Source organism: Nipponia nippon, unplaced genomic scaffold (assembly GCF_047370975.1).
Source record: "Nipponia nippon isolate SJK-2023a ecotype South Korea unplaced genomic scaffold, ASM4737097v1 scaffold_4, whole genome shotgun sequence".
NCBI classification, from domain to species: Eukaryota; Metazoa; Chordata; class Aves; order Pelecaniformes; family Threskiornithidae; genus Nipponia; species Nipponia nippon.
Window position 1 is genome coordinate 54,036,218 of NW_028262358.1, and position 24,908 is coordinate 54,061,125.

General features: G+C 40.5%; 1 protein-coding gene across 7 annotated transcripts in view; it reads left to right on the plus strand.

The window, feature by feature from the left end:
- The window catches only part of STXBP5 (syntaxin binding protein 5), a 115,655-nt gene extending 104,871 nt beyond the window's left edge, over window positions 1-10,784 (plus strand). For 6 of the 7 annotated variants that reach the window (XM_087774910.1, XM_087774911.1, XM_087774913.1 and 3 more), the window contains 4 exons: window positions 788-953; window positions 1,768-1,879; window positions 4,209-4,429; window positions 5,130-10,784. In XM_087774910.1, coding sequence (XP_087631036.1) covers window positions 788-953; window positions 1,768-1,879; window positions 4,209-4,429; window positions 5,130-5,171 — 541 coding nt within the window. In that variant the 3' untranslated portion in view covers window positions 5,172-10,784. The remainder of the gene's footprint in view (window positions 1-787; window positions 954-1,767; window positions 1,880-4,208; window positions 4,430-5,129) is intronic. The other variant, XR_015708265.1, reaches the window with a different exon arrangement.
- The last annotated feature ends 14,124 nt before the right edge of the window (window positions 10,785-24,908 follow it).

Sequence of the window (24,908 nt, forward strand, 5' to 3'; positions counted from 1 at the left end):
AATTATGTTTTTTACAAAAATTTCACAGGGGATGTTTTTGAGACAGCAGTTTAGCTTGGGTTCTCTTTATCAAGACATCAGCTGTTCAGTCACTTCTTACTTGCATTTATTGGTACTTTGAGGGAGAGGAAGGTTTGGTAGCAAGAGCATTGTTACAGCCTGAGTGTGTCGCATCTGTTCTTCAGTAGCTTGATGCAGTAAGTACTGCAGTTACATGTGCAGAATCAGAAAATACAAGGTAAGCAAACTTTACTCCAAAAGGACTTCCTCTTAAATATGCAGTCAGACAGAAAAGGTGGACATAATTCCTAAGATTGTTGTTCGAGGCTACTGAATTCTGTTTTCCTTTGGAAGCACACCCCTGTGTATTTCCAAGTGTTCTTGAGGAGAGATCTTTTAGACTTGTATTTTTAGTCAAGGAGAAATTCCTCACCTGAGAGAAGAGGCAGGATGTTTAATTATAAACTTTTGGCAGATACTTATCAGAATACTTCATTAGTAATTACTGAATAATGCTTTAAGTGAGTCTGTGATTTACATGCTCAGAGTATCATTTAAATGATGCTTTTAAATGCATCTGTGATGCAGATGTTAAATTTCACTTTTGAGGTGCTACCTTGAAAAATCTCATGTTTTGAGATTTTGTAATTGCATTAAATGATACCCTGTTTATGTGGTACTTATGCAGATGGTGAAGAGAAAAATAATGTATTGCAGTTTAAAAATGAGCCATTTTATCAATAACAGACAAACCTGCTATATTAAATTTTTTTTAATTCTTTTTAAGTTTGCCAAGTTTAAGGCCATTGTTGGATGTATGTTACCTGCCACTCACCAATATGCGGATAGCCAGAACGTTCTGCTTCACCAATAACGGACAAGCACTCTATCTTGTCTCACCAACTGAAATACAGAGGCTCACCTACAGTCAAGAAACATGTGAAAATCTTCAGGTAATGAATTTTTAAAAAATGACTGTTTTCTGACATAGATATGCTCTGAGGTTCATGGTTCTAGATTCACAGTGCTTACAGTGATTCAGTTTCTCATAAAGCTGAGCACTTTGGCTTTCGTACTTTGACTTTTTTTTTGTCACTGTAGAGTCTGATTCAGGATGAATCACTTCCCCGACTCTTAAATGTTACTGTTTCATCCATCCTCTCGTATTTGAAACAGCTTCTTACTTAATTTCCTTTTTGATCGGTAGGAAATTTAACATGTGCAGTTAACAAAACTCCCTTGTTCAATTGATGCTGGTGGCGGTGCATGCTGACACAAGCAGGGGATGCTAACTCAGGATACTTGAAGGAAGCCATTATGTTTCAAGGGTATTAATGGCTTGAAAAGATTCTCAGCCATGATTCAGTGTGGAAGCTGTATAGAATACTGAAATAGCAGAGATACAGGCTGTAAGCTCTATGTTCATACTACGCGCAGATATGAGTATTAGTAGATACAGTTTTAATAGAACAGAATCAGGAGTGTTGCCCAAGTTGTTGAAGGACAAATACAGCTTTACTCAAACCCATTTCTTTGCTACTGAATTTCATGAGCTATAAGCTTCCAACTATCGGAACAGATGGTTTGGACAGATTTCCTAATATGTTTTTATTTTTATTTCCTAAGTCACCTTGCAAAGGCAGATGCCTATTAAAGCATATTCACTTGGAAATTCAAATCCACAAAATAAATCCTAAAAGCGAAAGAATATTCCGTTAATTTGTGTTAATAACGTATGCCTTGTTGTATCTCTTCTTCATTGCAAAGGAAATGTTGGGTGAGCTCTTCACTCCTGTAGAAACACCAGAAGCACCAAACAGGGGGTTCTTCAAAGGGCTGTTCGGAGGTGGGGCACAGTCACTTGACAGAGAAGAACTCTGTAAGTTTTTACTATTTGTTATTTTTCTGGTATTTCTACTCAAGGAAGCCAGCGATCCTATTACCTATGTTAATAGAACATTACATTTGCAAAGAGGAAAGTAAAAAAGGGAATGGCAACTACTTTATCATAGCTTTTGTTGTACATGTTACCAACAAGATCAGAAAAGCTTGGTAATGTTTTCTCACAGGCTTCTTTACCTCATTTATTCAGGAGCAGATAATAAAACAAGATATGGGACAACTGATCTTATTTTTATTCATCTTTAGGAAGCGTATAGTACTCACCATGATTTTCTTAATGCTTTTAAACAGAAAGGGGCTGGTTCAGACGAACACTATTTTGGACAGTGAGAAAATTAAAACTCCATTCTACTTCAGTTCATTTGCTAGATTCTTTTTCCTCATTTGACATGTGCAGAGATGCCTTAGGAATGAGAGCAAGGATAGAATTGTATGATAGTTCAATTCAATCCTATGTTCATAGGACAGTAAAATTCAGATTTGGCAATTTTTATTGCTTTTTTCTCATTGGTTTTTGATCATAGCTTTATTTTTTTCCTGTGGTCGCATGCAGCATTTTAATATATTTAAGGAAAATAACTTCCACGTATTCAGTTATTTGCTAGATGAAACACCATATTATGCAAGTTTATTTGTAAGAAGAACTGTTTCCTTTTTAGCATGAAACGTAGCTGTTAAAACAGACAAGGCTCCCTGGCACTCCTTTCTTTTTTGGTTCTTTTGATCTATTCAGGAAAAATTAAATTAGTCTTTACTACTTGTGCCTGTACATTTTGAATAAATATCAAATACTCAGAGGTCGCTTTCTGTGTTAAAAATTCCATTTGTATTTATATATGTGTAGTATTCTGAAAGGTTGGTCGGGTATTCTATTAGAGAAATTTGTGTGCACAAATTATATGTTTAATTAGTATGACTGGGACAGGGGAAAACTACCTCTTCACGGCAACAGAAAAGCACACTTGTAACTTTAGAAGCTATCTGTTTACATCATTTCAAGTTTCCACCATTTTGCCCCCTGACTCTTCTGACCTATTTTTAAGGAGATGACAATTTTTTTTATAACTCAGTCTCAGGCTTTGTTTGTGGATTTTAATAGAAAGACCTGGTTTGGCTCAGATGTTTAAGAGGAAAATAGTAATGAACAGGGGAAAAAAGCCTAATGAGTTGTAGCCTGAAAGTGAGTTCAATGACTATTTTAAACATGTTTTCAGATGTCTTTTGAATTGTCATATTTAACATGAGGGTCACAGCAGAATCTGTAATAAATGAAATGATTTCTCTTCGTCCTATAAATTCTCAAGACAAAAAATGTTTATAGTGTTAGTCGAAATCTAAATTCTTCTTCCTAGAAGCATAAAATCAAATCAGAAAATCTTGAAATACTGCAACAAAACTTGTTAAATAAGTTAATATTATTTTTCCTAGAGGTAAAAAAAAAAAAAAAAATAAAATACTTAAACCATGTAAAACAAAAAATTGTTTAAAAAAAAAAAAGTAAAGATTATTTGGTTTGACTTCAGCATCCAAAAATGTTCTGGTCTTCACTCAAATTTTTATAGAGTATAAAATTCAGATTGACACATGCGTTAAGTGTTTAGACTGAACTAGGTAGATGGATGTCCCATTATGAGCAAAGGAGATGTAGTCGGTGCGGTCACTGGAGTCTAGAGAGCTGTTCAGCTGACCATTCATGGTTGTTTACTTTAGGATGAGCTGATTTGTTCCTACAGCTGTATTGCCTTTTCATGATTTACATACTTTTTTTTTTTACAGTAGTGGGAGAAAAGACACCTAATCTTCAGGTGTCTGCATCTAAAACTGAACTTCCATCAAAGGAAGCTTGTGCTGGTGGAGTCATACTGGCTGGCTACACCAGCAAAGCACTTCCAGAACTGAGCACAGCTTGTGTTTTCAAAATTCTCCTGCTTTGTCTGCTGAACTCTGACCATCTTCCCTGTGAAGCAAGCTATATTGTTAAAAACCACTTCACCAGCACAATTCTGCTGATGACTCTGATGCAGCACTGTTGAGAGAGTTTTAATTTCACACTTGAGCTGTGAGAAGGTTGTAATTTTATAACCTGCTTGGAAGCTCTGAAATACGTTTGAAAAAATCTCAATTTTGTTATAGTAACATCTAGTAACATTGAGTAGTGAGTATTGCTTGTAGTCATGCCTATGATTTGGTGTTCAGTGTCCATGCAAAGAAATGACACCTCTTTATAAACTAGTTACATTGGTATTTATGTAATAATGATAGAAAACCTTACTACTCTGTTTTTACTGCTTTGCAAATGCCTCCAGTTGGAGAATCAGCATCTGGGAAGGCATCAAGAAGTCTTGCCCAGCATATTCCAGGGCCTGGGGGTATTGAAGGTGTCAAAGGAGCAGCATCTGGTGTAGTTGGTGAACTAGCACGAGCCCGGTTGGCACTAGATGAAAGAGGACAGAAACTAGGAGAACTGGAAGAAAAAACTGCAGCTATGCTTTACAGTGCTGATTCTTTCTCTAAACATGCTCATGAGGTGAGTCCATTGCATGTTAAACTGAGAGCAATAATCTGATTCTCTATCACATAAATGCAAGTTTTGCAAGTAACTGACTTCTGCAAAGGCATGTTAGAGGTATCTAAAGGGAATGCAATATCATTGATAAAGGCCACTTCACTTTTATCTATCAGTCATTGCTCTTAATTATTAAGTATTAATGTAAGCAGCTTTGTCTTATGGCATGTTGATCTAGAGCATACCCTCTGCCCAAGTGGCATGTAGACTTCCAAAAGTGCAGTTCAGTTCCTGTTACTTGAAGAATTCGTCACTGAATTGCATGAGTAATGCTCTGTGTGATTCCTGTGGTTCTTAAGAAAAATCCAGTTGTTGTATGCAAACCCCATGAATCCAGCCTAATTTTTTTCCTCAGTAACTACATAGGATGGCTGTTCTCTTCCATGTTCATGCAGATCTCTTCTGTCCCCTGAACTCTTGTGCAACCTTCCCATTCTCCCAAAAATGTGCATCAGCACATCATCAGCAGTGATGCTACCATTAGAAAATTTGTCATGCTAAACCCTCACTGTTCAGCAATGTTGTTGTTGCAGTTTTGAGAAGCCTTACTAAAGTCCCTCTTTCTCATGCTCCTTTGTAAGCATATAATTTGTTTGTATCATTGTCCTTTTTGGTACATCATAGAAACAGTAATTAGAAATTGGGTTTTTTTGTTTTTTAGATGATGTTGAAGTACAAAGACAAGAAGTGGTACCAATTCTGATGACGCTCATCGATTACATCTGTTTAATTTTGTCCTGATGGAAAAATCTTGGATTTGCATTAATTTTGGCAGGACAATTGAAATTTGAAGGAGTATTCACCATTGGATACGGTTGTTTCCTAGCACAAATCACACACTGTTTTACCTCAGTCCTGGCTTTAACTGAGGAGCTTTATATTTAAAAGAAACACACACACAAAAAACCAAACTTGAGTGTTTCTTAGCTGTTGGTTAGCTGAGAGTCAGAACAGAGAAGGTAACTAGAACATGTGGAAAAGAGAGTAAAGGGAAAATGTAGTGTGAGATGGGCAGGGGCAATGCAGGGTCAATCCTGTGTTAATATTTCATATGCCAAAAGTTTTTGTGCTATTGTAATTGCTGCCAGTGTTATACCCTCCTGTGAGGAGAGGCAATAAATCAGGGGTCCAAGAGCTGGAATAAAGTTGTTTGTCTTGCTGGACAGTAGCTGACTTACCCTTACCCTCTCTAGGACTTCACTATATTTACCATTATTGTTGAAGAAGAGTTGAAGTTTGCTGTTGCTTCTTTCGTCGAAAAAGCTGGAAGCTTGGAAGATTTCATGTTGAAAATTGTATACATAGTTGACCTGTGCACAGTCTTTTCTTGGACCCCTGATCTAGTATTCTTGTATTCACATCATATTCTGTGAAGTGCAAAACAAGAGAATACACAATTTTTGCATTAAAGAAGTCAAGTGAATAATATGACTGGAATGTGTCATGCTGGGAGTTTTCATTTGTTATGGCCGTGCAATGTGAAATGTGGCAACATCTTCTTTGTGGTAAGAATACTTTAACTTCTGTTCAGTTAAATATTATTTTTTGCCAAAAATAGTTATTGGTTCAGTTTGTATAACATTTAGAATTGGCTGTGGGTTCCATTCATGATGTGAATTTTTATAAATGTTTAACAGAATGTATCTTTACAGCCATTAATTAAAATAGCTGAGATAGTTTTGCTCAAAACTTAAGTTCCAGATGCCCCTTTAGTCCTTTACTATGAAATCAGATAATCTTGGACTCAGGTTTTCAAACAGTTTTACACTCCATGGAGGTGCTGATGCATGAATAATGGCAAGCATCCAATACTTAATAATCGTCAGTATATTGTTTAGCAAATTTCTAAACCCTGCTAGTAGAGCTATTTTACAAGTACCTATCTCAGCCCCACCCAGCACTAAAGGCAGTTGGCCTAAACTTTGGATTTAGTCTCTAAAGCAGTGTTTTCAATGTTGGCAGTGGTAAGTGTTCACTAAAACTTCAGGAACTGGTGATCGTGTTCAGTTTGGGTGAGGTAAATAATATAGCTGAGCTACCTTGTTAATGGCTGCTGCACTAAAGCTAGAACAGTGGAAATGACCAGAGCTCTTCTTTAAAAGAGAGGGTTCCTTAAATATTCACATTTCAAAAATTTATTTAGACTTTTTTCCCCTCAAAGCAGGAATGGTTACTGGCTAGTTTTGTTTTTTAAAAGGGAGTACTTAGAAGCTGATAGGTCTACGTTGTCTGAAATTTAATCATTTGGGTTTGCTTCTCCAAGCATCACATTCTGCGTGGTTTTTTTGCACTCTTTCTGAATGTTCCCAAAACAAAACCTTGATTATATTTGTATTGTAAAGTGATGTTGCAGGTACATAAGTAAGGCAACCTTACAAAACACTTAAAGGATGCCAAATATTGAAGTTACTGATGGTTCTTAATTCATTTTTCAAATGAAAAGCAAATATGTTTGGGCTTTGTAGCACAAGTTGATAAATTTTCTGATTTTATGTGTAGTAACATCTAATTAAAAAAGACAAGTGAATTCTGTTGCCAGTACGAGGGCATGCCATACCATGTCCACTGTTCAAATAACCTAATGAGAACGTGACAATTTGAACAGGCAGCATTATGATTTCTTGATGACTCTGTCCCATACCTACTGAGGCAATGTTAACTCTGGTTACTTAACTCAGCTTACCACACAATTTTTGCCTCTGCATGTTAATTAATTTCTTTTTTGTAATGTCTAGTTAATGCATATTTAAATTAACACCACTTTAGTAAAAATCCAGGTAGAAGAAAACTAGATAAACTACTATCCGTACCATTTCCAAAAATAAAACACCCTAGCTGACACTTGTCCCCTTCCTTGTCTCACATTTATAAATTGAGATGACTGATTACTATTTGACCTGGTGAAGATGAACTATATTTCAGAGCAACAGAATCCTGGAAAATTAGTCTGGTCAGGTTCTGGGGGAGAGGATGGCAAAAGTACTCTTCAGCAAATCGTGGTATGAGTTCAATGGAAGGTGACCTTGGCTTGAAAGGAAAGCATACTTAACTTTCCCATCAAGAAGCATTTGACAACCACGAGCAAGCAAAAAAAATAAGAGGCAACGAGAGACCGTCTGCCAGTACAAAAAGAGTAGTGGCTTACTTGGTATTATAGAATTTGTCATAGTTGAATCTTTTTTTCTGTTGCATATGTTCAGAGCAGGCTTCTAGATTTGAAAACTAATGAAATGCTCATGAGATGAATACGCAAATGGTTCTTGGTCAATAAAAGGGGCTATGTACAATTTTAGTCTAAAACGTTCCTTTTTTCCTTCTGTGGAAGGAAGGTAATCGTACACACGTAATTGCATCTTATTCTGCTATGGTGGGGCACCTTTTGTACAGCAAAGTATATTGAAATCTTTGGGGGGAAACACCCCGGTTTTTTCGCTAGCATTTTAGTTGTGTGAAACTTTTTTAGAGTGTCTGGAAAACTATAAAATAAAATTGAGCTATTTTTTATTTTTTTTGATGGAAGTGTAAGAAACTGCTGCTACCTATCTGTTTATGTGTAGTGTGTCTCATTAGGAACTGTAAACTGAAGAAGCTTTTCTTCACCTTAGTCCTGCCAAATTGTAACTTTTGAATGTTGATATGTGTAAATACGCGTGTATTCCAAATAAGTCTGAAAGTGTTACACCACAGGCATCTCAGTGATTTGTTCTTCAGCAAACAGTCAGTTATAAAATATAGTAATATATAGCTGTGTTCCTTGTCTGTCTTTATGGAAAGATTTTTGCCTGAGGTGGTACTTGCATAGCAGGTGATGTTGGAAAGCTACATCCAAAGGAGGATTTTTGGAAGCAAGTTAATTTCCTTTTTTTCCTTTTTGTTTTCCTTCTCTCTTTTCCTTTTTTTTTTTTTTTTGCTTCATTAATGGCACTGATCTTGCCTGAACTTTTAAACTTGAATTTTTCCTGCACTTTAATTCAATCATGGTATTTTATTCCTTAATTTTGTTTCGACATTTGTGCAGTTCAGGTTCATTATTTGTATATAAATACACACATTCAATAAAGACTTTAGAACAGATTTACTTTTGGGCACATTTGCTAATTATGTGACTATCACTTAGAATGTGTGTTTTCTTAGCAAAACATGTATATACAAGTATATACAATATAGAATCTAATGAAAGGCACTTATCCTGTGTCGGCATTCAGTTTATAAATTACTGCAACACTTTCAGATTTGTTACTAGATAATACAATAAAATCTGTTATATTTATACATACTGCTTAAGAATATACTTTTAGTTTTAAATAATTTTTATATGTACACTTCTACCTTTAATTTTAAAAAGACTTATGTTCAATTTTTAAGTCAAAGTACTTAAAGTATGTATATTATCCATAGAAGAAGTTGTTTTAAGCTTATGAATACATTCATATCTCATATCGAGATGATACATTTACTAAGCAATGAAAACAAATAGCCCATTTTGCTTTGCAGAAAATAATCATACTTACTTTTACCTCCTGTTTTGAACATTCTTAAACAGTTCCCTAAGTATGGAGGGGGAAGATAGTGCATTCAGAAAACTAACCGAATGAAAAAGTTTTCTTAATAGCTGCAGTCTGTGGCTGACTGGTTTTTCTATGATTTTATTTTTTTTTAGGTATACATGTGAAAGATGTTTTTTCAGCTCTGTTCCTCGGACTTTTAAAACTCCCCAAAATTGAAGTGAGGTTTATCCAATAAATATTTTCTTTGAGTAATGTACGAATCTGGATTATACACCAGCTCTTTACATGTAAATCAGGGTTGGTTTTTTTTTGTATACCGGACATGTATTGGAAAACTTAGAGCCTGTGGCTGAAGTGCCCTGTTCTTACTCCTCATGGTTTAACGCACCCGGGCGGGCACTGAGAGCAGCCGCAGTGCGGGGGGGCGCGGTGCGCAGCGCCTCGCCTCCTCCCTCTCCCTGTCGCGGGGTAACTCCTTGGTTGAACCTCGTCTTCATTCTAGCCAGTTTCCTGTATAACCTAGGTGAATCTCTTGGGGTGGAGGTTGATAGCTTTGCTACTACCACAAAATCTTCAAATACTTTGTAGACAGAAATTAATGTTTGAGGGGAGGAAGTAAGTAAAACAGAAAAGATGTGTAGTGTAGGCGAATCAGCTAAACCAATTTTATTTCAGTTTTCATTGAAAAGCTAAGTTAAGCTGGGCCAATTTCTCCTTCTTCTGCATGTTCAGAGATGTGCTGGATATCATCTACTTTACTACTGTTTCAAGCCAGATGAGTGTACTGTGTTTCTGGGTTCTTTTACACTTTATAAAGTTTAAAGACATGGATGTTCATTTAAAAAAAAAAAGGGGAGGGGGGAGAAATGAGACAAACATTGAACAATCAAATGAAAGGTGTCAATCGGTATTCCTTTTAGTTTTTCATGTAAAGCGCCTAGAAATGTTTAAGTCATACAGTTGTAGGTTTCTTTGGCACTTGTATTTGATTTTGTTAGTACCTAAGTTACATATTACCAGGCAAATAATAACTAGAAGTTAAACCGTTTCAGTTGAAAACATGTAAGGAGTTGTATGTGGATTACCACTACGATTCAGTAATAGGTGATGCAAAGGGAGAGGGGTGGGAACATGTTTTAAATATTCCCTTTTAAAACAGAATTGTAAATAAGCAGTACTGTGTTATTTTAGACCTGAGCTCTGCTATCTGTAGTGGTTAGAACTAGGAAAACATGCTGCTTTCTAGTTATGCTACTGTTTCATTGTACCAGCACCATGGGGGAAAAATAAAACAACATGAGTAAATTTTTCTAACATTGCCCGCTTGTGGGTAAGCATGCTTGATGTGTAGCAGTTCTCGTTTATGTATATCTTAGTGTGTACATGTGTGGGTTTTTTCTTTTTGTTCATGGCAACTTATTCTTCAGTTAAGTCTTGCTGAGCCCCACTAGCTCTTCTGAGGGTGATTACTGGAATATGCATTTTAGGTAGGGTTGCAAATCCATCTGTCTACAAATATAGTTTCATATGAACTGCAAACTGTACTGTTACAAACACAACTATGTTAGATTGCATAGAGTTATTTTACTTACATGTACTTGAACTGAACTATGTCATCATAACAAAGTTAAAAAATTAAGTATGGAATATTTTTGTAAATAAAAATACCTGTGCAGCTGGTATTTTAAATTGAAAATGTATTATACATTAATGTTTCAGAAAAAATGTTCATATATGTGTATATGAATGTGTCATTATGCTGAAGGGCTCTGATTGGGCAAAATAAACTATTCAAATCTCTCCTGAAATGAGTGGAGCTCACTCCTTTTCTTCCTGAGCAGTTCTTCTCCCGCTGGCTGGAGCGCGCGGGGACTCCTTGCCAAAAGAGGCTGTTCCATTTTGCATAAGTTTTTTTGTGAGACGCACTTTGTAATGAGCGGAGCGGTGTGGGCTTGAAGCGCTGGCAGCTGAGAGCGAGGAGCCCCTCAGGAGCACGAAAGGTGAAATGGTTCATCCGTGGTGATGTTCCCAAGCAGGTCTAAAAACATTCTGAAAGGCACATCTCGATGGTGACGATGCGAGGTCCTGTTACCCTTTTAAGCTCTCGGAAACGTTAAGGTCATTCATACTACAAAGGCACAGTAAAGCAAAGTATTTTCTGTAGCTGCATTTTGACAGTGTTCATTAATGTAAGAATCTGGGGTGCAAGGGGAGAAGAGATGAAGTGGATCTTTTTTTTTCTTTGACGTATTAATGGCATGGCAGATGTATTCTTTTCTTTGGTTGAGGCTCAGCTTTGCCACAGACCAATTTCTAGCTTGCAGTCTGTTAATTTTCTGTCTTCTGCTGTTGGGGGGTGGGGGGGGGTGGGGGGGAAACACCTTCGTAAACATGCTCTGAATGATGCACAAATACTGCATCTGAAGAGAGGCTGGGGCAGTAATTCTGAGAAGTCAAATTGCTGCACCTCAGTGAGGTTTTTTGGAATCTCATGATGTTAAATAGTAAAATATGTCAGTGCTGGTTGTTTTACTATGTGATTGATGTAGTGAGAATGCAGTTTCATCTGTGGGAGAAGTCTGCTGGTTCTAGACCTCTTCTGCCTTCCTGTTTTTTCTCTCATATCTGATAGTTATATATCCTGAACTTTAAGCTCTGCAGCACATGGAGCTATAAATAGGATGATGCATTGGAATAAAAAAATCGTTTTAACTTCAGTCCAATTAAATTGAAGTATTTGGAGCTGTCACACTGCCTCCAGCTGCTCACTAGCTCTAGTAACCTCTGCCCTCACCAGCAGTGTAGCAAGAATAGCTGCTTCCCTATGGGGACTGTGGGGCTGCGCATAGCATCAATGGACTGACAAGAGGAGGGGATTGTCAGACTGAGGTTGCAAAGTGAAGCACTTTGATTTAGCGAAGGCCAGGATTTGATGAGACCTACATAAAACTTGCTCCCTTTGCACGTCATGTGTTATGACAGTTCCAGTGCCAATGTACTGTAAATTAAATGCACCTAAGACATATAGACACACAATGGTATGCCTATTAGTATTAAACTGTGCTAATCACCGAAAGTTTTCCTTACCTGAATTCTTTACTGGGAATGGCCCCTGGCCAACTCTGCCTGGGAGGAGGCTGGGAAGCCCTGTAAGGACATGGCAGTGGGCAACTGAGGTCCAGTACAGAGGGACTGTAAGTTGGGCAGTGCTGAGGACTCAGTACAGACGTAGGGAGCAGGCTCATGTCCCAGCTTGCGGAGGCAGTCTTTATCCAGGATGGGTCACCGGACCAGCTCCTCCTTGTTGCCCATTGGCCTGTGGGTGCTCAGGGGCATCCTAGCCCTGGTGCACCTGGGCTGCTCCCTTGGCCATGGGTCTGCCAAGCAAGGGGCACTGACTGTTCCCTCTTAGGTAGCAGCCTTGCTGGAGGCATCCATCTGGCCTAGGGAAATAGGATGTTTCCCCCACAGTCCTGCACTGAGATAAGCCCACAAGAGCAGAATGTCAGCAACACACCAGTTTCTCACCTTCTAGTTTGTTGGCTGATTTCTCACAATGTGTAGTTAATGCTCCCTTAGTAAGGGCTTGGGGGCTTGCATATGTAACTCATTATAGTAGCAGAGTTCTGCTCAGTTGCTGTAGCAAACAGTTTTCTGTATTTTTCAGCCCCAGGAGACAGCCTGGGCTGAGGCTTGTGCACAGGCTGCTCAGGAGGGAGCTGTACCTCCTGGCTGGCTGAGACCTGAGGAGTGCTCCTTTAGCCTCAAACACTCAGAGCTGCTTGACTCCAAAACTACATAAAAGGGGTGATGGAGGATTGTGGCAAAGCCACGGTCAAGAGAAAAATGGGAAGACTGATGTTCTGTTTTAGAGGAGATAACAGTGTTTCTGCATCCAGTTGCAGTGTGAGCAGGGCTTCAGAGAGAGTTGATCGTTTGAAGGGGTTTGCAATCAAAATGTCAGGTTGTGCTTATGTTCTGATAAGTTTACCAACTCCTCTGCCTAATTAAGCAGGCATAATGAGAAATTTTATATAACTGATTTCCAGGGTACAAGAGACCCCTGGGAAGAATAATGTGGAATGCAGCCTCCTGCATGGGAGTGAACAGAAAACAATTTCAAGCTGGTATCTCCTAATTCTCTTGGGCACCTGCAAGTCTCTTAATACCACCTCACCTTTTATCTGAAAGTCAGAATGTCACCTACGGACTACGGTGCTTTTTCTTCTGGGATCTCAAAGCACATAGCGCAGTGGGCCAGGCCCCTCGTGAGGCTTTCTTCATTATGGTTACTGTCTTTAGACTGAGTATGCACATGCCTGTCATTCAAGATGTATATCACAACATGGTACTAATTCATATAAGGAAGGACTGGGTTTTTTTAAAATCCATCCCCTATGAAAGGAGTAGACAAAATTTAGTAATTAAAAAAAAAAGGACTAATCAAGGTCATTGTATCAGGTTTTCTCTTTAATGTGCTTAAATTCAGAGTCAATTCTAGCCATGAACTTAGGAGGCCCCAATATTCACCTACTTTTCATTTTGTCTTTAAGCACAGCAGTTTCTGGTTGAGAGTTTCTAGCATTTCTTGAAAGAAATCTGTGAAGCGCCTGGGAAGATAGAAATCCATTCTTCTACTGTTCCAGTTAACCCTCTTTAGAAAACTTTTTTTTTTTTTTAACACATTTCTGAATGTAATTTGTTGCCAGAGCAGGATCCGTGGAAGCTGCATTGACCTCTAGAGCTTTCCTCTGGTTGTAAAAGGCCAGCAGTTGGTTTGGCTCTAAAAGTCTAACACAAAACTGCTTGTTCTTGTTGGGATTCTTCTGGAAGCTGCTGCTTCCGCTCCAGTGGTCCAGTCACGCTGCGTGCACCAATTTCAGCAAGTAGCTTGTGGGCTGTCACTGATGCAAGCTTTCCCTTCCTGTAGGTAAAGGAGAACTGAAGAATACCTAAGCGTTGCTGGCCAGGAGGCTCTGATACCAGTATCACAACTACTTGAATGTGTTTAGCAAACTATGCCCTAAGGGACAACTGAAAATCTCTCCCTGTGCACTCTGCAGGGCACAGCGCAACACCCCGGGACTCATACCGTGTCAGAACCGGGGAGCATTGCATCCAAGGCCTTTCACTAGCTCCTTGTACTTTGATACTGGGAATGTGAATGGCTGTCAGCCTGAAGTGGATGCATAGTTTACTGAGGGCTTTAATACAGAGCTTCAAGCAAAGAATAGACGTGGCCTTCCAAAACACAAACAGTGACAAGGACTGGCCACGTATCACATCCTGGAGAGCTAATTTCAAGCCTGAAAACACTGCTCCTTGTCATTTAACCTGGAGAAAAGGCAAAGCTGATGTGAATAATGGCTGTTTGCCATAGTCCTACATGGGACTGATGGCAAGCAATAATCTAAAATTTCTCCTGTAGCTGTTGAAAAGAATTTCTTTACATTTGCATTATAAACTATAAGGTTGTGATTTGATCTTGGTCCGAGTGTGGGCTGGGTGTATTGCTATATCGTTGAGAGCCCTAGTCGTGGTCTACTACCTTATTATTACAGGTGTAGGAAAAAATGTTGATCCTAGCCTGGCCCCGTAGGCTTCAGCCTGGTAAAAGAACAACTGATGTAGGTTAGAGAGGCAAGGGGGCAGAAACAGGGAGACAAGGTTTGGCTGAGCTGGTTGGCACAGCACTGCTTCACTTCTTGCCACATTTTTGCAGCTGTTGTGGCAAAAAGAAAAGCTTTTAAGAATGCATTTAAAATGAAAAAAAAGTAGCTGGTTTTGTAGTTACAGGGAGCTGCTCCTTGACATGAACAGCAGCATGGAAAAAGCAAAGTGGGACCGTTTGAAAATCTAACCAGGATTGATAGTTTGGCATAGTTCACCAATCCGGAGAGATCTGGCATCCCACTGAAGGAGCAGTGACAGCGCTGGAGGGGACAGGGTGCTGAGAAGGCAATAAACATTGAGACAAAGTGCTTGTGGTTGCTGCTGTCAAGAAGGGGGGAGCAAAGGGAAGGCAGAACAGGGGGAGGCAACAAGCAGGACACAGCAGGCTTTGAAATGATCTGTGCCGGCTGTGTTCTGTATGATGGCATTTGTCAGAACCAGAGGAAAGGATGTAAACGAGCACTGATGTGAAGCTTTGTCATGTAGACGTATACAACAGGCTTTGTTTTAGAAGCGATGCATAGAAAAGGGCCTGTGAGACAGCAGGCAGCCCCATCGTCAGCGCCTGGGGAGAGGAGCAGGAAACGATGCCTGAGGAGACACCTGCTTGACCAAACAGAGGACCCACATTATCCCAGGGATCCCTTCACACACAGACAGCACGAGATATGGGCCACGTGTTTCCAAACACAGTCACACCTGGAGCAGCACTGCAGCTTGTGACAGCCCAGGAGTGATGGGCCCCAGATTTGTCTGGCAGCCAGGGTGAGGAGAGCACTGACCCTGGCTCCTCTGCCAGCAGTGAGGAAACTGAGAGCAAGAGTCTGATGTTGCTGCCTCCTCCCCAGCATCCAGACCAGGATCTCTGTCCTCCTCAAAGGGATACAAGTGGGCTTCTTGCTCTTCACAGCTGGTAGGAGGTGAGCCAGGGACCCCTCGTGCGGTCCTGCCAGCTGCTCTGATGCTGACACCAGGGCACATGACCCCCAAGGTTTTTCAAGGTGGCTCTGAACCAAACATAAAAAGACAGGTTTTCTTTTAGGGTTTCTTTAGCAGGGAAGGTGATAATTAATCAGCCTTTAATTTTATAGATCTTTTTCCTTAAGAGAACAAATGAAAAACCCCACTGCTCTGGACCAAATTAACTGGCAATGTTGCTTAATGTAGCTAAGGCACAATGTGTGTGCGGCTTCCTTCAGTGCGCTGACATGCGGCCATTCTGTCCACAGGGCACTGCAGATGCAAGCACCCTTCTGAGTGAAGAAACAGTTAGTTGCAGAGTGCCCTTCAAGTAGCTTTTGACTTCACAGTTGTTGTTCTTCAGGTCTGCCTTATCTTGGGACTCTCCCTGAAGTGACAGAGGAGCAGATTTTTTCAGTTATTCCTAGAGCTTACAGTGAACTACCACATTCTGGCTGAAGACACACAACACGGGGCTTCGTGGGCATGCCAAGTTCCTGAGCTTCACTGCCAGGCTGCTGTGAGCAGGATCTTCAGCAAACTCACAGTCTCGGCAGCAAACATGCCCTGTAAGTAATAAGCCATGTGGCTCTTGGGCACCAGATGGATGTTGAAGGGAGAAGTACTAGTAACATTGCAAATTAATAAGTAGAGAGCCATCCCGTTCTCATTGTTACCACCCATCCTGCTCTGGAGTGAAATAAAAACCCCTCCTGCTCCATAGTTTTAATTGAAAGCTGTGCTGGTACATCATAGGGCATTAAGGATGACTGAAATTGCAGACTTCTCTTCCCCTCCACTGGAAGATTTACTGTGTAGGCAATTGGGAGTTGTATGTCTTCCCGATAGCGTTATCCTTTAGTCCTTTGCACACCTGAATAATACAGTAACTAGTATATGCCATAGTAGAACTTCCCACAAAATGTTCCTGTATAACTAAAATATGGGTCTCTAGAAACTTTTGCTTTGATAAGGTCGCTTAAAAGATTCACATGCTCAGCTCTTCTTTTTTTTTAACTCTTCCTACCTGTGTGTGAGCTACAGGAAAAGCTTTCCCAAAACCTGTTCTCCAGTTTTTTGGATCAGCACAGCAGCTCGTTGTGAAGGTTTTTCCTTGTTCTTCATGCCAAAAAAATGCTGCTGGGCCAGACGAGCAGAGGCATGGCAGATGTACCCTGTGGAAGAGGAAAGCTCCTCCAAGACTTTCTCTCTTCACAAATCGTCTCCCTTTTCCCATCAGGTGGGTGAAGAGCATGGTGTTTACGCTGGGAGGAGAGATGAGAGGCTGCAGGGCAGGATACGGAAGGTTTTGTGCAGCTGCTGCTGGCCAGCCCCTGCTTCGTGCCCCGTTCCTAGGCACGGGAGGGGACACCTCAGGTGGGCCCGGACACAGACGTGGCCACGAGGCACTGGGCTGCTCAGGAAGGGAATAGCTGGAGGGACCTGGGCTTGGCGGTGGTGGTGTTTTGAGTGTGGGAGGGGGCTAGGCAGGGCTCCAGCTGGCTCTGCTGCAGCCCAGGCAGGGTACAGCTGTGTTTTGGACAGGTGAGGGACTGGGAGAAGAAAAAAGCCTGTGGATTGCCAACACAGTGGTGGGCAGCTGGCAAGTTTGGAGATGGAGGTGGTGCTGGCCAAGGATGGCGGGAAGAGGTCTGTGTGGGCAGCATTGCTGCTCTGACTGCACAGCAGAACCAGGCTTTGCCTGCTGGGACCTAATGTCCTATTTTGCAAACATTAGGCATCACTGGAGACCCACAAGAAGCAGTTTGGCTTCTCTGACTCTTCCAACTCATGCTATTAGTTTTCAATTTAAACTCATCCTCTAACCAACAGAGTATAATAGAAGGACCAGCTATGCACACTGCCTTTTATCTCTCTAAGCTTTGAGAAAATCCCCCGAGGTCAGGGACAGCAGCAGCAGCATGTGGGTCACCCAAAATCTGACTGAATCAAGCACTTGGGGATGTTGCGCCCTATATAATCCTACTCACCTCTAACTTGTGTCTGCTGGGAAATTGTTTCTCAGAGGATCCTCTACACAGGCCTGTGATTACTGCCCATCTGAGGGGCTGAGAGTCGGAGCAGGGGGAAAAATTTGCCTCAAAATACATAATGAAGGCAACAGTGTGGATTTTCACCTAGGTCTGACTGTAATGAAGTGATCCCTGGGTCATTTAGCAATTATTATTGTTGATCAATAATAAGCATTTCATGAATTAATGTATCCAGCTCCTATACAAGATGATGGTTTTACAGATAACGACCTTTGCCATGTTGCAACAACTCTGATACAACCATCCAGGTCTTTTCTAGTGCTGAACAAATCAGCTTTTGTCAAAAGCACAATGAGACATTAGGCTCCTGGTCTGGGTTCAGATATGTCAACGCTGTGGTTTCTCAAGAGTTTTTAAAAATAAAAACAAAATGCCTTTACTCAGCGTAGGCTACGATTATAAAATGTCATTGTGCGTAGATTACAGATTTTGCTAGAGTTTAACAGTCAATCTTTTCCATATGAGCGCATGCTGTTGGCTGGGAAAACTATTATCTGAATATAATGGCTTTCTTTTCAAGCCAAAAACTGAGTATGGAAGGCACATCCAACTGAAATGAGAAATGCTGCATTATTTCAGTTTTTGTAAAACTGCTGTTATTTCTGACAGTGGTTTTGCTGAAGACAGTTGTTTTGCAGAAGAGATGCAATCTTTCTCAAACAGACTATAAATAATAGCTAAAAACTGAATTGGAAGCAGAATAAATAGAGACAATTAATTCAACTGAAAAAAGGCTAATTTTCATTCTGATTACCCATGCTAGCACACAATCATCACTTAATGCCATTAGGAGACTGTAAGATGAGGAACTAATCATAGAATTCAATTGATAAAATAAATGGTACAATACGCGTGCTGTTCGTTTCAATCTGTCAGTAATTATTCTCCGCTGTGTTACACAAAAATATTCCCTTCCAGTTTGAACACAGTTTCAAAACTCATTAGAAATTTCAAGACACATATGTAGACCATGGGGGTGATGCTCGGTTCTCAGTTCTTCAGTGTTGTGTGTCTTTCCGCCTTCACTTTCCAAACACAGACTTGGAAAACCTTCTCAGTTGGCCATTATGCTCATGTTCCCCCTCTATATTCTAAAATATTTCACTTAAGTTATTCCTCTAACTTCACACAAATCTTGCTGCTTCCCCTCAGCCAGCTAATTTCCCAAGCTAGCCCACAGTTAATTAATTTTTTTTTGTCCTACTGTGCTGGACGCGTTTCATTCCTACCACCAGATGCCAATCGAAGTCCCCTGTAAGTGGCAGCTGTCATCCAAAATTGGATCTGGAGGAAAGTCCGTGCTGCTCTCTGCTGGGAGCACCCAGAGGTACGTGCAGTGTTTGACGCCTCTGTTGGTTTCTCACTGCAATGCCGATTTTCCCTGGAAAGCCATTGCAAGAATGCCTTTTGAACAAAATTTCTCAATTTTATCGGTGTGGTCTTCATTTTTGGTTTAAAAGCGTCACTGTCTAAAAGCTTTATTTCACTGTAAGACCGACCTTTCCCACCCTTACTCATTTCTGCCCATGGGACAGGCCAGGCCAGACCAAAAACTGTCCACACCTCAGCATTTCTGCCATGGGGTGGGGGTGTGATAGCACTAATATATCTGCATTTCTCATTCTAATAGTTGATGACCAGAGAATGAATCAGAATTTGGAGGGGATTGCTTTTAGCGTGATGTTAAATTTAAGTGAAATTGTAAATTGACTTTTAAGTTCAAAAAAAATTTTCTCAGCATAGGCAGCTAGACTATATGAGCACATAAAACTTGTTTTCCTGAAAAATTGGGCTAAAGACCCGGTTTGAAACACTCTGTACATTTGGATCAAACAGTACAGAGAAATCAATTTGAGAAATCAATTTGAGAAATCAATTCAAGAAATCATATAAACAACTGTACCTTAAAAAAATACAGTTTTAAATGTTAATTTCTAACTGGTGCAGCAATGTACTCTTAAAGAAATTCTGCTGTTAGCTAGCTGAAAACTTTTCCAAGCCTATCTTTCAGCTTATCTCTCATCTTTATAGGCTCTGGGAAGGCATGTTAGTCTCTAGGCGATGAATATGATTTGTTTACTCAAAGACCTTCCTGAAATCACTACGCAGCACTACTGTATGTTATTAAAAGATAAAATATGTATTACTGTCGGGTGAAGGGTCAATGTCAAATCCTTGTTATATCTGGCAAATTCAGCTTTAAAGCTGAAGCAGTCTTGAAGATGCTGAATTGAAAGCATCATATTCAGCAAAAATATCTCATGATACCACATTGTTTCCTAAGTCTGGGTCCATCTAGTGTTGTCAGGAGAGAAATATCACCCTAACATGCAGCTGTCTGTCAATTTACCTCTCTGGATACTTGCAATAAATTACAAGTTGTACAACAAAAATAGAAATTTAGAGAAAGACCATCTTTATAACGTGTGTGCCCAGGCGGGAGGAGAGGAGAGCTGGGCTGGTCTGAAAGGGCTTGCTGGAGTCTTTGTTTCTTTCTGGCTGCAAGACGTGGTTCTGCACTGAAAGGAGACTTTTAAAATGGCATTTGTATGTACTGTATCTCAAGGGAAAGAGGCAATAAAAGTCATTTCTGTCAAACAACTAAGCAGATGTGACTGGATATTGTAAAGAGCTATTCAGTGGGAAATCAGAAGTCACTTTTACATAACTGCGTTCCAGAGGAAACATTCTTTAAGTTTTTACTGCAAGACTCAATTGAGTCTTGGGTACTTGTCTTTTCATTCAGTTTTACAGGGATACTCTCTTCATAAGGGTTACTATAACGTATTTTGTAGAAAATATGATTATAACTTGCATAATTATTCTTGCCCTGGGAAATTATTAAAAAATATAGAAAGTCTCTTTGAAGTACTTATAGTCACAGCACTGTGATGAAGGTGAAGTAGCACAACTGTAACTTTTTATACAGAAACTAAACCAAAATGTCTATTGAATTGTGGGGGGGAGCAGAGCAGTGTGTTAAGACCACAAGGCAATCTGTTCTTCCAGCTAAATTGTAGGAATCCATCACATTGCAATGAGGTTCTCAGAGGCAATTTAAGTAACTTTGATATACATCTCAAAATAGTAATGGTAACAATAAACCACAGAGAAAACAATTTACCCTGTTTCTGACAATTATTCTTTCAATCTTGCAGTGACCCCATTAACCAGCCATGTGCATTAGAAAATCCAGCATTTCAGCTAAGAATAAGGGGAAGAATAACAATGTTTAAATGGGTTCATTCTAAATCTAATAGCCAGTTGAAAAACCTATAAAGTTTTTATCAAGCGTATAGATTCACCTAAATAGACAATGTTCTTACTTATTTTTCCACTACAGAAAAAGATGAGATCCTTAAATCCAAGGCCTTTTCCACAAAGGGCTTGAATTTCTATTACAAATCTTAGCTACTGGAAACTGCTTTTGTATTGACATTTTTCTGACAGCAGAGGACCAAATATTTAAAATGCCTAATTTATTATTGCTCACATGCAAACAATTTCTCTCTTCCAGAATGAATGAGTGCAAATAATTATTTATGCATTCCTGACAGAAGAGGCACATGAGTTTTTCCTGCCACATAGCGAGACCATCGACCCATCAGGTATGTCTCCCGCAGTTGTTCTGAAGAAAAAAAATTAATGTCTTTCAACACCTTGATATGATAGCATGTAACATCAGCGACTTACGATAAACCCTGTTCTCAAACAATTTTGCTGAGAGAGGAGTTCTGCTGAGTTTCCATACGAGCAATAGTCATTGATATATTTCTGCCACAAGCAGCTACTGCGGGCATTAACAAATCATGTTTTGTTCCCTGGGAGAGCCAGAGCCCAGTGGAGCTTGTATCATGTCTTATCTTTGCTTCAGTCTACTCAGGCATTTTACTTGGGTTGCAGCTCCCATTTCCTAACATGGTATCCCTAGAACAGACCATGTTCTCGCAGAGCTGCTTGTGTTTTTATTTCAGAGTATCCCTATGCAACCCCAGCCTCATTTCCATAGTTTTGTGCATTATGGCAGAGCTTCTTGACTGGTAGAAGACACACAGGGTGTAGATTCATTAATGCCAGCTGCAAAGTAGCAACTTGTTAGTTTCAACTCTTTTGGTACATTAAAAAAAATGAGTTTTAGATGTTTCTCTTCAAGTGAGATGTGGTAGAAAGTTAATATTTCAAATTCTTTACATTTTACAACAAAAAAATTACACACACAATGAGAACGGTGTGCCAGTCAATCCAAGTGTGGCCTATGTAACATTTGGCCATATGTAGATCATTCTGGAGTTTGCTATTAACACCCCTATGTACACCAGTAAAACAACTAGCCACTGCTAATGAAAACACAAAGCAGCACAAGCTTAGGGTCTGGCTCCATCTTATGCTGTGGCCCCATGTCATAAAGCAGTTAGGACCAGATCCTCAAAGATATTTGGCTGCTTGATGCTCTTTGAAATTAGTGGAAATCAGGTCATGTTTACCTGTAAAGCTTTGCTTCTTGGGGAATTTTCAGAAGCACTTAAGCACCAAATTATCACAGCTTTCTCTGGGAGCTGTGAACCTAGGGGGTTTAGCATTGCTTTTGGGTGCCTGTCCACATGCTTGGGTATCTACGTATCACTGAGACTCCTGCCTGTGGAGCTATGATCTCATTAAATTACAACAGGTAAATGGTATCACAGCTGATAAGTACTTGAACGATTTCCCTGACACACCAACAAGCAGCAGCAGCCCCCTCATGCTAGACATGTCCTGTTTTATTTGATTGTTTGTGATCATTCATAATCCCATGGCATTTTTCATAAAAGACCTCAACCTGCAATTTAATTGCAGGCTTACACTGCAGCGCCAACACAGCTGCTATTTGAAATGGTAGGTGTGGTCTCACTGGGAGCCAGGCGGTGATGGAGCCAGGTTTGTAGGGTGACACAGGGTGGTTTGGTGAGGCTGAGGTGCTCCATTTCCCTCCCTGGAGGAGAAGGGTGGGCAGGGAGGTGGGGAGTGAGACAGGAGCACTGGACCCCACACAGGTAGGGATGGCAGGGCCACCGTCAGCTCAGCCCCACTCCTCCTCCACCAGCCAAGGACAACCATCAGCCAAGGGACAGCACAGCCCATGCCACACATGGCTGGTTTTCCTCCCTGTTGTCATATAATCACTGCTATTATAAGCAAAGAAAAAAATAATTTTAAAAACTGCAATAAATTAATCAAAGGCCGCTACTGGAAAGCAAAAACAGAATCGGGAACTTTTTTCAGCAACAGGTTCCAGAAATACCGCTGTGTAGCCTCCATTTCTTTTCTTTCTCTGGATTTGAGGTGCTACATTAAGGCTTCATGTCAAGTAAAGCAACTGTTTGTGACCCCGGGAAAATGACTGTACAGACATCTTATGTTTTCATTTGTGCTTTCCCTGTGTTTCAGAGCGAGACCTCTGTGGCATGGTGGCATAAATGCTGTACTCTGTGCTGGAGCATTCACCCCTGGTAGGACCAACTCTGAAAAATAGTTTTCCCCAGGGTAAGTAAAGTTCATCAACCCGTGGTGGTGTGTGGGCTCTCGTACAGCTGCTTTGCGCTTAGTATTTAGGAGCCAAGAGTAGAATGTGTTGGTTGTATGAGGAGAGGTTTTTTCCGTAGAGTTGTCTTCAAAGTAGTGTTATGATCTTACTGTCTCCTAACAGTTTCCATCTGACAAGCTACTTCAGATTTCTGCAAAACAGAGGCAGGCAGTCTGGATTCAATTCACCTCATTCACGACCCTTCTTGTCACACTCATCAGCAAAGTCTCTCTTGTGTCAGGCTGAAGGGTTTGCAGTCCCTCTTATCAATTTGTGTTGCTATGCCCAAGCTTGTGTACTATTTATTTTACTTATAATCACTCATTCAGCTGTTAGAAGTGTACACCTGTAGTTTGGACCTTCGCAAATAGAACTAATGGTAACTAACATTTAACAAAGTTTGTACCAAATTAAAAGCCAAGGAAGGAAAACCCCATGTTGATAAGAGAAGTTGTGCCTGCTCTCCATCTTCCATCAAACTCCTCCCAAAATCTGTTAATCTGGGATAAGAGCTTGGAGGTTTCCTAGTTGCCATTTCCTTTTTCTCTGCTTTTAAAAATATCTAGGAAATTTAGCAAATGCTGGCATAATGGCAGGTGGAAAGTTAATCCACTTCAAGCCACAGAGATCTGTTGGCAGATGGGTCAGCAGGGCTTATTCTGAAGGAAATCCTTTGAGGGAAAACAAACTGGCTTAAAACAAAGAGTGGTTCCTCCCCACCTTTCAAATCTATAACAGAAATACAGACAGCTATGATGGGAAGTTGAACTTTAGATGTTAAATTATGCTAATCCTTTATGTTTTATGCACATAAGATCTATGTTTTTGTGCTAACCTGAAACATAGCAAACAGGTCAGAACAGATTGCGTTCCTATTTTGGACAGTGAAAATTTAAGCCACTTAAGACACAATAGCTTTGCTTTGCATGTATGTTGCAGGGGCAATTCTGCTTACAAGGCAGACCTTTTCTCCTGGCCCCTGTTCCCACACACTAGGTTTTCTGCCAGTGCCCATCCCCACCACCACTGCCCCAGCCCGCCTGAGTGCCCCGAGTACTGCTGGGGACCATGGGCTCCTGCCAGAGCAGTGCTTGGTCCCCACCATACCCATCCTGCTGCTCCTTCTGCCCTGCAGCTCATCTCACCAGCTACCCCTGCAGCACCTCACACCTTTCAGCCGTGCCCTCATTTCTCCTGCCTTCATGCCAGGAGGACCCTAGAAGGTCCAGATAGGATCCTATTAAACCCACTTTGCTGATTATCCCCAAATCAATCTCTGGTGTCTGTATCAAGCTCAGCTCTCCCCTTTCCTCTAGGGCAGTCTGCTCCCTCTCTGGTCTCCTACCCTATCACTCTTTTATAGTTCCTGCCAACCTGACTTTCTTCACCCATATCATCTCCAGTTCCGTAGTCCAGTGTTGACTTCCCAGCCCCAGGTAACCCTCCTTCAGCCCCAAAAGGGTTGAATCAATAATTTTCTGCCTGAAAAGAAGAAAACTTTGACAAGCTTTTGCTGAATTGAATAGACAAGGTTTAGCAAATTATTTTATTTTCACTGATTCCCTCAGTGTTCCCCACCTTTGAACACCAAGAAGAGTAACTAAGGCACACTCTGAAGTCCAGGAGCCCTCCTTCCACCAGAGAGCCTGTTGCCAGGTGTAAAATGCTCTGTCCCCTCCTCC